The 13,781-nt window shown below is 44.8% G+C and overlaps 1 protein-coding gene across 1 annotated transcript; it reads right to left on the bottom strand.

Annotated features, from left to right (window-relative positions):
- Positions 1 to 8,122: 8,122 nt before the first annotated feature.
- On the bottom strand, positions 8,123 to 9,858 carry her6 (hairy-related 6). Its single transcript, XM_031758147.2, has 4 exons — positions 9,517 to 9,858; positions 9,243 to 9,338; positions 9,040 to 9,127; positions 8,123 to 8,883 (listed from the first exon to the last, which is right to left on the bottom strand). The coding sequence occupies exons 1-4, from the start codon at positions 9,622 to 9,624 to the stop codon at positions 8,342 to 8,344; spliced, it is 834 nt and encodes a 277-aa protein (XP_031614007.1). The 5' UTR covers positions 9,625 to 9,858; the 3' UTR covers positions 8,123 to 8,341.
- Between the last annotated feature and the right edge of the window lie 3,923 nt (positions 9,859 to 13,781).

Consider the following 13,781-nt stretch of genomic DNA (forward strand, 5'->3'; position numbering starts at 1 on the left):
CGGATTACATTTTTAATTTCTCACCGATATCCGATCCAGCAATTTACGTCAGTATCGGACCGATACCGATACGTAATATCGGATCGGTCCATCTCTAGTTCTAATATGTGTGGAAGTGGAGAACCTCAGATTTCTGAGACAAACAGCAGAACAAAAGACAGGCGTTTATTAAAACTGATTAAATCCAAAATATCAAATATAAAAAGAGGCAAAACAAATTCCGAAATCCAAAGCAAACTCCTAACACTAGAATTTCCAGAAATTAGCCAAGGTCAACATGCAGAGAACATTAGATACACTAGGGAAGTATGATGTACCAGAGGACACAAGGAAACTGAGGCTACACGAGGTAACAAAATAAGTGGAAACTGGAGGGTAAATGGTAAATGGCCTGTATTTGTATAGCGCTTTACTAGTCCCTAAGGACCCCAAAGCACTTTATACATCCAGTCATCCACCCATTCACACACTGGTGATGGCAAACTACATTGTAGCCACAGCCACCCTGGGGCGCACTGACAGAGGTGAGGTTGCCGGACACTGGCGCCACTGGGCCCTCTGACCATCACCAGTAGGCAATGGGTGAAGTGTCTTGCCCAAGGACACAACGACCGAGACTGTCCAAGCTGGGGCTCGAACCGGCAACCTTCCGATTACAAGGCGAACTCCCAACTCTTGAGGGTACTGAGATACAGCTGAATCTAATCAAGGTAATGACACACAAGAAGTCAAACTGCATGCAAGGCACATAAATGACTACCAAAGTAAAACTAGAAGCGAGAAACAATAACTGGAATCAACAGAATAAATAACACAATGACAATGAAATGGAGGGAGACACACAAAATAAACTTTCATACAAACAGCAACTGGAAATAAAAACTAAAGACTCAGAATACCAAAGAAATACATGAAGATGTAAACCCAGAAAATAGACGATCACATTTTGTATCTATCTAATTTCTAAGTAAGTCTCTAAGTAAAGGTCTGTGTATATTGACATGGGATACAGGTTTTACTATAACATACTCATTGTTCTTCTCATGAAGTCTTCCATGTCCTTAGTCTCTGTCCTCCATTCTTTAAAGTTGTGCATGTCTGGACAAGTCCTGTGTAGGAAAAAAAACCAAACCTGTGTATCAGTTTGAGTTAAATAGTCAGAAAATCCAGTGATTTAGATCTACATTAAGGCAATTTCATGAATGGAAATCTGATTTCTCCTCATGAAAATACTTTAGTGAGGACTGATTTTATTAATTGTAGTGATTTCCTTGTGTTTGTAGTAAAAAAACAATATTTTAAACGCAATTTAAAACAACTTCTTAAGTCAAATAACGCATGCAGATAAATATATACTGTATATGCAGATGTCTTGCAGTGTATCAGTGATCATTAATGATGATTTGTTTAAAAAAATGAAATATTGATATAATGTTAATAATACACATACAGCTACTTCCATACATTTTTTTTTAAATTCTGTACACCACCGCAGTAGATTTTAAGTCAAACAATCAAGATCTAATTTAAGTGCAGTTTTAATTGAAGGGAGTTAATATAAGTATTGCATTAACTTTTTAGCAATTACAGACAGTTCTGTACACAGTCCCTCGTTTTCAGGGGGTCAAAAGTCTGAAAATCTGATGCTATTAAATTTTATACATATCCTCCTGAGATACTATGAACACTTATAATTATACTGTGACAACTGGACAGTCTAAACACAAATAATGTACTTGGTGTGAGCGTTCAGTCAAATAAAAAAATTACAGCGAGCCGAAAGCAGACAAAAACAAAGACAATGGAAGTGATGACTACAATGTCAAACAATATGTCTGGAAACACAGTGGACTGCACTTCAAACACTTCACAAAGCCGCACACGCCCAACAGTCAAACACATTAGAGCAAGTTGCTCTGCTGGATTCTTCATTAGTGGAGAAGTTTCCTCTTTCAGAACACATTACCATCATTTCCCATGCTGACGTGTGAGCCAGTAAATCAAAGAATACAAACAAACCTGTGTTCACAAGTGAGACTTAATCCATCAGTTTCAGTGCCGACACCTCCCCCGTATCCCATGCTCCTGTGTGTGTGTGTGTGTGTGTGTGTGTGTGTGTGTGTGTGTGTGTGTGTGTGTGTGTGTGTGTGTGTGTGTGTGTGTGTGTGGCCTTGAAGTTGCCATTACATCATTAACACCATCATCATGGCTTTCTAACAACAACAACATCAGTATGTTGATTTACTGACATCACAAACGTGCTGGCTCCATCCCAGCTCCATCAGAGAGCTGGGGGAAAAAAGAGCTGGACATCCGGAGCCGTTTGATGTATTCAAGGGTCAAAAAATCTGGTTTCTCTTTCCCTTCATCTCAGAGGGGCCCAAGAGTCTGCGAAAGGAGCTGTTAAAAGCAGGAAAATAAAACCAGCCACGCGAGGGCAGAGCTTGTAGATCATGCCGTCTAACTGCATGTAAGTTGAGTGTGCTGGGGCTGCGCTTCTCTCCTCTGCTGCACTTCACAATCCTCCCTGGGCCACGTTAATTGATCTCAGCCTCGCTCGCATGTGCAAAGAGACACAAACCTCAACACAATAACAGTGATGTAGTGTGCAGATAAGCAGTCATGCTCTCAAACACCTGAACTCACACTTCTGTAGATGAACAGCTACCTACTGTTACCCCTTACACACTGAGCAAGCAACACAAAAGATGACCTGAGTAAATCACTTGATGATATTGCCATATGAAAATACAGACTTGTAGGGAAACCTAACCAAATTGAGGCTGAATCTTGTTATGCACTACATGCACATAAACGTAAACAGACTGACACTAAAATCTGTAGTTAACCCTGACCTCTGATTTTCTTTAAGAAGCAGGTAAAAGAAAAGGCACTGCTGGAATGATTGGTGTCCAGGAAAAAGCACAAATCCTCGGTACCTTTTCTTTAGCTAAACTGACAGTTTACAAAGCTATTGGAATACTTTATTTAATTGTTTTTACAAAATTGACTCATTTAGGTGTCATATTACTACATTAAAATTAAAGTCTGGGAAAAAACTATTTAACATATAGTATTAATGTCAGTGTTTAGAGGGACATGTTCTTATACAATCAGCAAGTATAAAAGAATCTATTTACTGTACACATGTCTGAACAACCAAACAATCAGAAACAAATGTTACAAGAACAAAGCAAACATTGTTTAATTAGTTGCTCTTGCGCAGCTTTTTTTTAAACACCCTGAGCTCATGCTATATTGCTTCCCAGAAAAGCAGCTAACAGCTTATGCGCTTATGTATTACACATTGTACTTGTTTATTGTGTTATATTTTTATTATAATTATTTCCTTTTCATTAGAATGTCCTGTTTTTCTCTGGGAACACATCTTTGAGGTCTGACCCCAAGGTTCGGAAACTTGGCTTTGAAGGATGAAAGCGCGAGGCTCACAAGTGCTTCATGAAGAACCTCTTTGTGCAATATCAAAACCAACCAAACTGTCACCGTTGGCAGTTGTTTGGACGCTACTGTGGTGGGAACTTGTTTGCCTGGTCTATTTGTTTGTTGTGATGGTCTCTGAGGGGGTGAAACCCTCCCACCCAATTGGCCTTGGGTTCCAGAGTAGCTGGAGGACAGGTCATACAAAGGCGCAGTGTGATGGGGTCATCACTGTCACAGCCCACAGTTCGAGGATGTGCCAACTCAGCAACTGACAGCTGCATATGGTTGCCATGTCCTGCTCTCCTTTAGTCACTGTGCCCTGAAACCATCCGCTATAAACGATCAACAACATGTTTACGAAACAAAACTTGGAGGATGGGCTATAGGGCTAAAAAAAAGAATAAGACAACTTCCAAAGGCTGTAGACTATAAAAGAAACAATCATCCTGCATCACAGGGCCACCTTTGCTGGAGTTCTTGTTTGTGAGTGCGTGTGAGAGGCTGGGCTGGTGAGAAACATCGTGGATTTACATAGCAGTCTGCGACTTCAAATGAGGTGGCTGACGTTTGAATGGGCTGGTGGTGGGAGCCTCTGGTGGGGTTTTTGTTGCCATGCAGGGTGAGCCAAGGATAGTGGGCACACAGATACACACTACTGAGATTTGTGTGTAGACAGCTTGTCCTGTTTATTGGGCCTACAGGTTACCATAGGAGCCCAGCACAAACTGACTGTGTAAGAGACAAAGAAGGAGTATAAGAGAGTGATAGGGAGACTGGGAAAGGGGTGCACTATGTTGAATTAGAGACACTCTGTGGGCTGCTAAGAAAGAACAGAACTCTAATGAGTAATACACTAATAATAGGGGAGTGAAGATCATATACCATGACATGTGGATACCCTTGTGTAAGCTGCTACACATCATTTAAAGCTTTCTGAATCTGTCAGTGACAACAATAGCTTTTATGGATGAGTGACAAATGTGAGCCCAGTAGTCCATGCTGTTTATTAGCCTTATGTAAAATCTGACTTCAATCTTGCAGCTGCAACATTACATACTAAGGCAGACAGAAATAAACTGTGTGGTTTCCTGATTCTCCTGGTTTTTACAACTCACCTGATCCAAATATGAGGTCTTGCTTTATCAACAAATGCCCCTGCATCCTTGTGCTCAACCTTGAGGTTATTTTACCTTCCTAACATCATTTTTTCAGGCTTTCCCACAACTTCCTTTATCCTCTATAAAATACTAGATTATTTCAATTCCAGTGAAGCAGTCTGGGAAGGAAAAACATTTCTTTTCTGAACATGGGCCAATACCGGTGATGAGGCATCACATGTTCACATCTCTTTGTTTAACTCACAAGCCAAAAATACTGGCAGCCATTACTCTACATAAGCCGTTATACTCCTGATTCAATAAACATGATGCTGTACATTTTGTTGCACTTGGCAAATAAAACGGCTGACCTTCTCTCAATAATTCTGAACATGTCACACTGACATAGAACAATGATTAAAAAACGTCCTAAAATACGCCTGGACAGCCGTGGTTAAACTTCTGACCACATCCAAACATAACAGTGTGAACCTCAGGAGGAATAAATGTTAGTTCAGCACACAGAGAACCAAAGGGAAAACCCTTTGCTCTTGACAAGGAACACCTGTCTGAGTGAGTGTATGCTCTGGAATGAGTGTAAGCCTCTGGGACAGAGGGAGGAGAGCATGTGAGCGAGTGTGTGCATGTGTGTCTATCTGTGTACAAAATCTGTGCAAATACCCAGTGGGGGTCATAAATGAGTCTATAGTAAACTTAAATTACAGATCTAACTTTCCATTGTAAGGCATTGCTTGGGTCAGGATTCAGACGGCATACACACACTGATCCACTTCCGCCCACACAAATCCAACACTTCTCTCTCCCCTCCCACAGCTTTCCCTTTCCCTGCCTGCCCTGCCGGCTGGCTGACGAGCCGTGCTGCCTGGCTCTGTGGCGGTTGCCCTGTCTATCAGTCTATTTCCAGGCTCAGAGCCCAGCGTTGAGGCAGGCAGTCAGTCAGTCAGGCGGTGTGGTGGAGGGCAGAGGGGTTGATGCGTGTGTCAGAGAGGCGCTCTCCCACATTCCCCCGGCGGCTGGCAGCAAGCCGGGCCTGCGGAGGGGGGTTCGCCTCTTTCTCACGACCTCTCAGGTTCCTGCGCTCATCTGGGAGCTATTCATTTCCTGCCAGAAAACAGCCTTCCCCTGCAACTGCAGGAGGAAGGGGGTGGGGGTGGGGGTGGGGGGGTGCAATAGGATGGGGAGTCGAGGGGAAGGAGAGGAGTTTGGCTTCAAAATGAGTCCAGGGCTTGGTACAGCAAGCCCTGGGCTTAAATCATAAAGCTCTCGCTTGTCTGGGCCGCAATCAAAGACAGCCCCAGTGATGGGCCAGGAGAGCGAGGGAGAGCGAGACAGAAGAACTATGGGAGAGAGAGAGGGAGAGCAGACCATATGGTAGCACTTAGGGAGCCAAAGAGGAAGCATAGGGGCTTTTTTCCTCCCCTCTTTTCACTCCCTGCATGCACGCGGAATGTGGGAAAAGTTAATGGACACGCATGGCAGCTAACCCCCCGGTCGTGTTGTGACATGTGTGCGGTCACTCCGGCAGCTTGGCCACTGCACTGGGTAATTGGAGAGGCTCATAAAGTTGTTCTCCAGAGGGGAAGAGACCGCTGAAGATGCTGGTGGGTGGGGGCAGCAAGGGAGGAAAAGGAGCAAAGGCAGCGAGGCAGGGTGGGAGGGCTCAGCAGCTGGGTGTTGTCCAGGTCACACCACGTGCCTCCCAGACGTCCCGTGTCCAGCTGTGGCCTCAGGGCTCAGGGCAGGAAGCTTGACATTGGTGCAAGCACAGCTGGAATGTTGTGGGAACATTGTGTGTGTGTGCGTGTGTGTGTGACTGTGTGAAATCTCTGCCTCACAGGAGGCCGACTATTATCCCATGCGGCAGCCCTTTCCTTGAACACCCCCCCACCTACCCATTTAACAACCCACTACCTCACCCACTGTGCCCTTTGGCCAGGCATGTCCTCACCGAGCAACCTCCATAAACGCACACGCAAAACATATGCACGCACAGGCACGAGTACACACATGGATTCAATCAAACACGAGATGCATGGCTCCCTGTAAAAAGGTGTGATGGAAATTCAAAATGATGGCACTTATCCACACTTTGTGCCTCTTAGCACACTGATAATTGCAAACACCTGCACCCCCTCCCTACACACACCCCCTTCAAAGAAGGGCCACACTCGAATAGCTGGAGGGGGCACACACACCTGGGCAGAGCAGAGCAGAGCAGAGTAGAGCACTACCACATGGCTCGGTGACGATGTATTTAACGTGGCCTTCTGCTTTTAAACCCCTGGCATCAAGGAGCTCAGTCGACACAGCCTAAGGCTCCTCTCTATACCTACTGTCAGGAGATTAATGCTGTTGCTGATGTGAAAATTATTTCAAGACATGAAATTTGCATCATCATTTGGGGCTTAATCACATCAAATTGTTTACTGGTCGTCAGGAACGGGGACGACCTCTATTTTGGAAACGTTCATGTGGGAAGAGCCACGAATTCTTTGCATCAGTAAGACGACATGCACTTCAGTATATCACAATACATATGTAAGAGATCCAAACTAAGACTGAATATCCAGAACAGTTTTGATGCAGTTATGCGGTGACTGCTCTTACAAGTTTACTCAAAGACACATCTCAAAGGAATCAAATGAGTTAGAATGAAGTTAGAATGAATAACTTTACTGTTACATCAACCAGATCTTAAATCAGACTAAAAATAAATAAAAGACAACAGTTTGATTAGGAGACAACCCACACTGCAGCCATCCAAGGACTTACTGATCCAACGAGACCAATCACACTGCAATGCACTCCCCCGCTGCTAGATGGCGTAAGTGACCTCTGTAAAGCTCGTTAAGTTTACAGAAGGAAACGCCAATCAGCTGGACTTCAAGTGAGAAACACCAATTTCTTGCGCCAGTGTCTGACTGATTACAGCACCGACTGTCTCCCGCCTCATTCACTCAAACAGATAATGGAGTTACAATTAGTCCAGTTTACTGACGACCAGCTCAGCTTACACGTGTGAGTGCGTTAGTGCGCATGTTGTGCGTCCTAATAAAACATAAACTAGTTTGTAAATAAGCTGAAACATACAAATCTCTGCTCGGACGATTATTACACATTTTCCCATTTTTAGAAAAAAAAATCTAAATAATTTGCGAGTTTAAACACTTCTTTTCACAGTCTAACCAAACTATAGTTTTAAAACAGAGCTTGCTGGTTTTATGTGTAGAAAGCAATTCTTCACACAATAAACACATGAAAAATAAACTGAAGCTCATATGAGCCACAGCTTAGGTACTAACTAACAGGATTTACTAATATATTATTGTCATTAGCGTTTATATGGAGATATGGAGATTCTTATTTTCGTTTAAGCAGCAGCAGCAGAAGAAAAAGAACAAGGAGAAGCGCCTGTTTTCATATCTTTACAAATTTATTTGTCTTCCAAAACGAAGAACAGCATAAGAGCATTAAACATATCTTTGGCGTCACACAGTAAAAAAAGACAACATGTATATATATAATATATATATATATATATATATATATATATATATATATATATATATATATATACATATATATATAAAATGCAGTGAACGGACTTCCACAATACAAATCCCATTTCAATATGAACTTTACTCCCTTGTTAGCTGTACAAATATAGTGCATACTCTTTCCATTTTACAAGAACTAACAGGATTCAAAACAACTTTCTAACATTGAACAAAGAAAGAGCTAGTAAGTGTCATTTCAAGTCTCTGCGGCCCTTCTCCGCTTTTTCACCAAGGTCGCCACACTGAATCTGTGTTGCCAGACGGGGCTCCGGGAGACACCGCGGCCGGAACGGGCACGGGCGTGCTGACGTTGTTGGCGTACACGGGAATAACGGGGCCGTTTGGCGCAAATGCCGCGTTGGGTATGAGGAACGCAAACTGTCCGTCTGTGGCAGGCACGATCTGGAAACCGCCGTACACTTTGGTGGCGTCTGAGGGTAAACTGGCCGGTGAGGAGCCACCTTTACAGGACACTGGGTTCATGGGCAGGACCTGTGGGGACGAGCTGGGGATCTGCACCATGGACTGGCCGAAGGAGGGATGTGTTGGCCCGGCAGTGGAAGGGAGCTGATGTTGGTGCTGATGCTGGCTGGGATAATTCATGGCATTGATCTGGGTCATGCAGTTGGCCAAATGGCCGAGGAGTCGCGTCCTGACTTCGGTGTTGACACCTTCGCAGGTGGACAGGAACCGGGTCACTTCATTCATGCATTCACTGAATCCGGCACGATATTTTCCCAAGACAGTGGGGTCGGTGTTCAGAGCAGCTGCAAAGAAAACATAAAATGGTATATTTAAATCGAGCACGTTCACCTCTGGCTGTAAGAAAATGAGATTTTTCGGGTTTTTGAAGCCGACTTGCTAGACTAGCGTAGATGATCTAAAAGACACAGAAACCGATTAGTCCGAAAAATGCCACTTACCGGTCATTTGAGCCCTCTGGAGGTTCCGGAGATGCTTCACAGTCATCTCCAGGATGTCCGCCTTCTCCAGTTTGGAGTGTCTGGAGCTCTGAGGAAGGGGGACGGAAAACAGACCCGATGAGCATCACGCACCCACTTTCTTACTGTTTGACAGATGAAGTCTGGAAATCTATTAATAACGAGAATGACGAGCGAGCACTTACATCTTTTTTGAGAGCATCCAGGATGAGAGTTTTCAGCTGCCCCAAGCTCTCGTTGATTCTGGCTCTTCTTCTCTTTTCCATAATTGGCTTTGACGACTAAAAGAACACAAAATGATAAAAGCTGTTAAAACCATTTGTCTTGTTTGGTGCGTAAAAAGCCAAAAAATCCTCCCTTTGGACTAGATGCGTGTGAGAAATTGTGTCCGAAATGAAATGTTGAAGGTTTTTGTTTTGTTTTAAATGACAGTAACGGGTAAATATTGTCAATACCAACCTTTCTGTGCTCAGAGGCTGTCTTGGGTTTATCGGGAGTTGTGTTCATGCTTGCCGGGGTTGCAGCAACCGGAGACGAGGAGGTTTTTTCCATCATATCGGCAGGCATCTTTTTTTTATTGAGAAATATCCCACAAAACCACAGGAAATTACGATCCAATTGTGTCGAAAAGCAGGGGAGGTGAGAGTTTTCAGATTGTGATATTCAAAAGTCTCTTCTCCCTTGAAAAAAAAGAAAAGAAAAAATCCTGAGATGTGTATCGAGTTAGAATCCGTTAGAGCGACGTGCAGCAGTAGCGACTACCAGGAGCGGATGCAGTCTCTCTGTTGGGCTCTCCGCGTGTGGCTTGTATTTATATCTCTCACTGCACGCGAACGGCTCGTGTGAAACTTCCCAAACTTTCTTTCCCACAGTAACTTTCCACCAATCAGGGCGAGGGACACGCGGCCCGAAGGAGGACGGCTCGTGGTCGGCGCCCTCCCATTGGTTGTTTGGCCGCTGGAGCTGGCGGCCAATGGCGCGCGGCCCGGGTTCAGGGCACAGCCGGGGAAACTGCCGTCAGTCTTCAATCATCGTAGCGTTTACATATTAACAGTGGAGCCGCTGACTGGGCAGAGGAACTTTTTTATTTACCGGACAACACATGACCACAGACAGCAATTATATTCATGGTGAAATTGTATAAATTAATGGCAAAAAACAGCAAAAAGACTACAAATATGCTTTCCACATTCTGTCTCCATAAGCTTTCCAACTTTGCTAGGCTGTTGAAAATTTATTGGCAGCTGCTTATAGTGGCTTTAAAAGAAAATAAAGCTATTTTCTACCGTTCAAAAGACACACACACAAACACACACACCACTGGGAAGTGGTAGGCAATCCTGCAATCAAAGTTTCAGTCATGTGCCATGGAAGAGGCGCAGGCAGGGGAGCGGTTTTGTTTTCCTTTCAGCCAAACTTGGGTAGTTACTGTTACAAATGAAATCTGTTAAAGAAACAACCTGGGATGACAACTCATGACAACTAACAAAACCGCACGGGGAGACCACATGAGAAGGCGAAGTGAAATCCCGAAACAAGCGCACACCGCGCTGAGCACCATCATTACATTCCCCGAGCAAGGTTAATTTGGTTGGCCCTGGGTGGAGGTGGAGGAGGTGGGGGTAAATGCGCACTCTCGGTTTCCACGTTACTGTAGTTTTGAAATCTGTGGTACAAATTTTGGCACTTAATCATCTGTCGGTGTTGTGAATGTGGAGCACGTGCCAGGATGTTTTATGAGTGCGGTGGTTGGAGGTTTGGCCGACGGGCTGCCGGGGGGCCGCCGGGCCAGGGGAGGAGGGTGAGCCCAGAGAGGGGGGAGGAGAGAGGAGGGGAGGGTATGTGGCGGCGGCGGCGGTGGTTTACATTAGAGGGGAAGGTAAATAGCAGCTGCTGTTTTAAAAGCCTGGGAAAACCACGCCTACAGAGAGAGCTGGATCGGGCTCCCTTATCGGAATGTGAGCCAGAGCAGAGATATTTCTGAGCCCGGAGAGCTCACACGATCACACCGATGCCTCCCTCCCTCCCCTCCCTCCTTCTTCTCCTTTGCCTCCTCCTTCCCGCCTATGGCCACCCCACAGCGTTCAAGGCTTTTTTAGATTTCGGGTCATAATTTATTCCTTATCTTTATTGCAGTTAGAAAGAGCAGACGGCGGACATAAAGGGAGAGAAATAGTGCCAGCAGTTGTGTATTGCAGGTTTATTGACGGGCATCAGGTTGTGCGACTGTGGACACAAACAGGGGGAAGTTTGTAACCCTGCGCTGCCTATAGACAGCGTTTCACCTACTAGAGACATCTTAATGTGTATTTAAATATCGAAGAGTACTCGCGGTGATAATCAAGTTTTTAAACGAATTTTTGTATTTACATTATTCATAGTTTGAAGAACATCATTGTTTATGAGAAACAAAGTTTGGCTTCGTCTGCTGCACCTAAATATTAATTTCCATCCATTTTTATTAATAAAACAGAGAAACATTGGCCATGCATACTAAAGTGAAATGAATAGAGCTGAACGATATCTAATTGTTTAAAGTGGGATAGGGGGGAAAAAAAGAAAAAAAAAATCAGCTCCTGTTTTCTTCTTTTGAGCACACACAGCTCAGTGCACGGCGCTCCGCTGTGCTCACACACCTCCAGCTGCTGCAGAGACCGCGACACGTGGCGCGCAGGCGACCAGGGGAAGGCGCTCCTCTCGCCGGCTTGCCGCCTGGATCTGCGGGGCGTCGCCAGCGGCTGGCCGCAAGATCGTGAATTTGATAGGTAACTCGGAGCTGCACCCGAGCTCCTCACTTCCTCGGCTGAACACGACAGAGGTGCAGACCTTTTTCTTTTTCTCAAGGATTTCTCAAGGATTGCGCTCGAGCATCCAGCGGTACATTTCAACAAACGCCAGCAGCTCACACACAGATAAAATAATAAGAAAACTTTAACTCTCCCTATGCTGCACGTTATTCGGGGTATTCGTTTCATTTGGCCAGATCAATGAGTGATTTTGAAATTCAGATTTCAAGATGAAATGAAAATGTCGGAATGAGTAGCAGTAACTGGCACGCGGAGACGTCAATGAAACCGCACGCGCGTCTTGTATGTAATTGCAAAACTTTGGTGCTTTTGCCACAAGGAAGTCTGGTGTGTACATGCACCTAAGCCCTGCTGCAACAATCCTAAGTATTCTGCATGCACAACAATGCTGCCTCTGTCAAACACATCGCTAACAGGTTCCCATTGTTGCTACTGCACACCTGCTTCTTTCTTTTCTTTTCTTTTTTTGTGCACAATGGCACTGACAGAGTTCCAAAACAAACCTACCGACGGTCTAAAGTCAGAGTGTAGGTTTTGAAACACTCGCCGCCTGAATGATTTTCTCACGCTCATGTTGCATGAGGTCTCCGCTGGTGAACTGAGTCACGGAGCTTTGGTTCTGTCGCTCCCTCCCTTTTCTCTCCAGCTGAACATCTTATCAGCCGCACCTGGCTGCCGTCGGTCCCCGGAGTGTTACCTGTTGCTATGTGTCAACCCCATATCACACAGAATCTGTGGGAAACAGGCTCAGACTCACAGCCAACACGTCCCTGTTTCTAAGAAGCTTTTGATCACATTATGTGCAGAGATACACCAAAACCAAAAGATGATGATTATCTGGCCAGTAGGCAGAAAAAAATACACTTAAACACTTTTTAAATGTATTTTTATTTGGAGCACACAGGTGTCACTTTCCAAATTCTTGCATTCTTTTTTTTTTTTTTTTTTTTTACCTGTGACCTCCTTACTTGTCCCATATGCCAACACTCATCCCTCTTGACCTTATCCTGTCTCTGCTTTTATCTCTTTTTTATCACCCCTCCTTACAGCTCGGCTTTATCTCCCTCTTCCTCTTTTTTTCATTCCTCCACTCCTAGTCTTTTTCCCAGGGCTCATATCTTTATTGAGCCCTCTCGACCATGGACCTCCGCACACTGCAATAATGCAATTAGACAGGGAGATTGTGTGGCTTTTAAAGTGTGTGTGTGTGAGAAAGTGTGAAACATTGTGTTCACAAAACAGACAGTCTGGCCCACTGTCATACACCGCCCATGCCTTAATGTGTAAGCCATTGGCGAACAGTGCTGCTGCCAGAGGGCACTCCCGGTGCAACAAGGGTGACATGGTTGTGTGTGTGTGTGTGTGTGTGTTCAGTGGGGTGGGAAGGTGGGGTTCAAGCTTAAATGCCTATCCTGGCATCACTAGCTGGCAAGAAGAGTGGGAAGTAAGCAGCCAGACAGGCTGTATTAAGGCCAGCCTCGAGGCGTCATGTGGCTGCCTCTGCCAAACTGAGGGTGGCACTGTGTTGATACAGCCTGCTCTCCCAAGAGGCCGCGACACAGTGGTGACTGACTTGACTTATCCAACAGTCCACACTGTGATTAGCATGGTCAACAAGTCCGCAGAAATCCTTTCATTTCCTTCAGAAGTGAGTGGCAAATGTGTGCACTGTCACTGCTCGTCAACAGCCAATGAACTTTGCAGCTCTTTGAAGCTGCAAAGAGGAAAAGAAGCTTGTTACAAACAATCCGAGGCTCCTGGTTCTCTACAACTTTTATCTGAGTGCTTGCAGAAGCTCAGACATGGCTGAATGACTGCTCATGCTATTGATTTCAGTTTCAAATCGTCAAACGTACTATGTAAAGTAATGCTTGAAAGTTTAAAGTTGACATAAACAATTGCATCTAAGGACTTTGA

Source organism: Oreochromis aureus, linkage group 15, assembly GCF_013358895.1.
Source record: "Oreochromis aureus strain Israel breed Guangdong linkage group 15, ZZ_aureus, whole genome shotgun sequence".
NCBI classification, from domain to species: domain Eukaryota; kingdom Metazoa; phylum Chordata; class Actinopteri; order Cichliformes; family Cichlidae; genus Oreochromis; species Oreochromis aureus.

Excerpts from the sequence above, each read along its gene's own strand:
- her6 (XM_031758147.2), bottom strand. The coding sequence starts at position 9,624 with ATGCCTGCCGATATGATGGAAAAAACCTCCTCGTCTCCGGTTGCTGCA. Across the intron at positions 9,128-9,242 it reads TGGATGCTCTCAAAAAAGAT|AGCTCCAGACACTCCAAACT; the intron begins GTAAGTGCTCGC and ends CCCCTTCCTCAG. Across the intron at positions 8,884-9,039 it reads CCAGAGGGCTCAAATGACCG|CTGCTCTGAACACCGACCCC; the intron begins GTAAGTGGCATT and ends TTTTCTTTGCAG.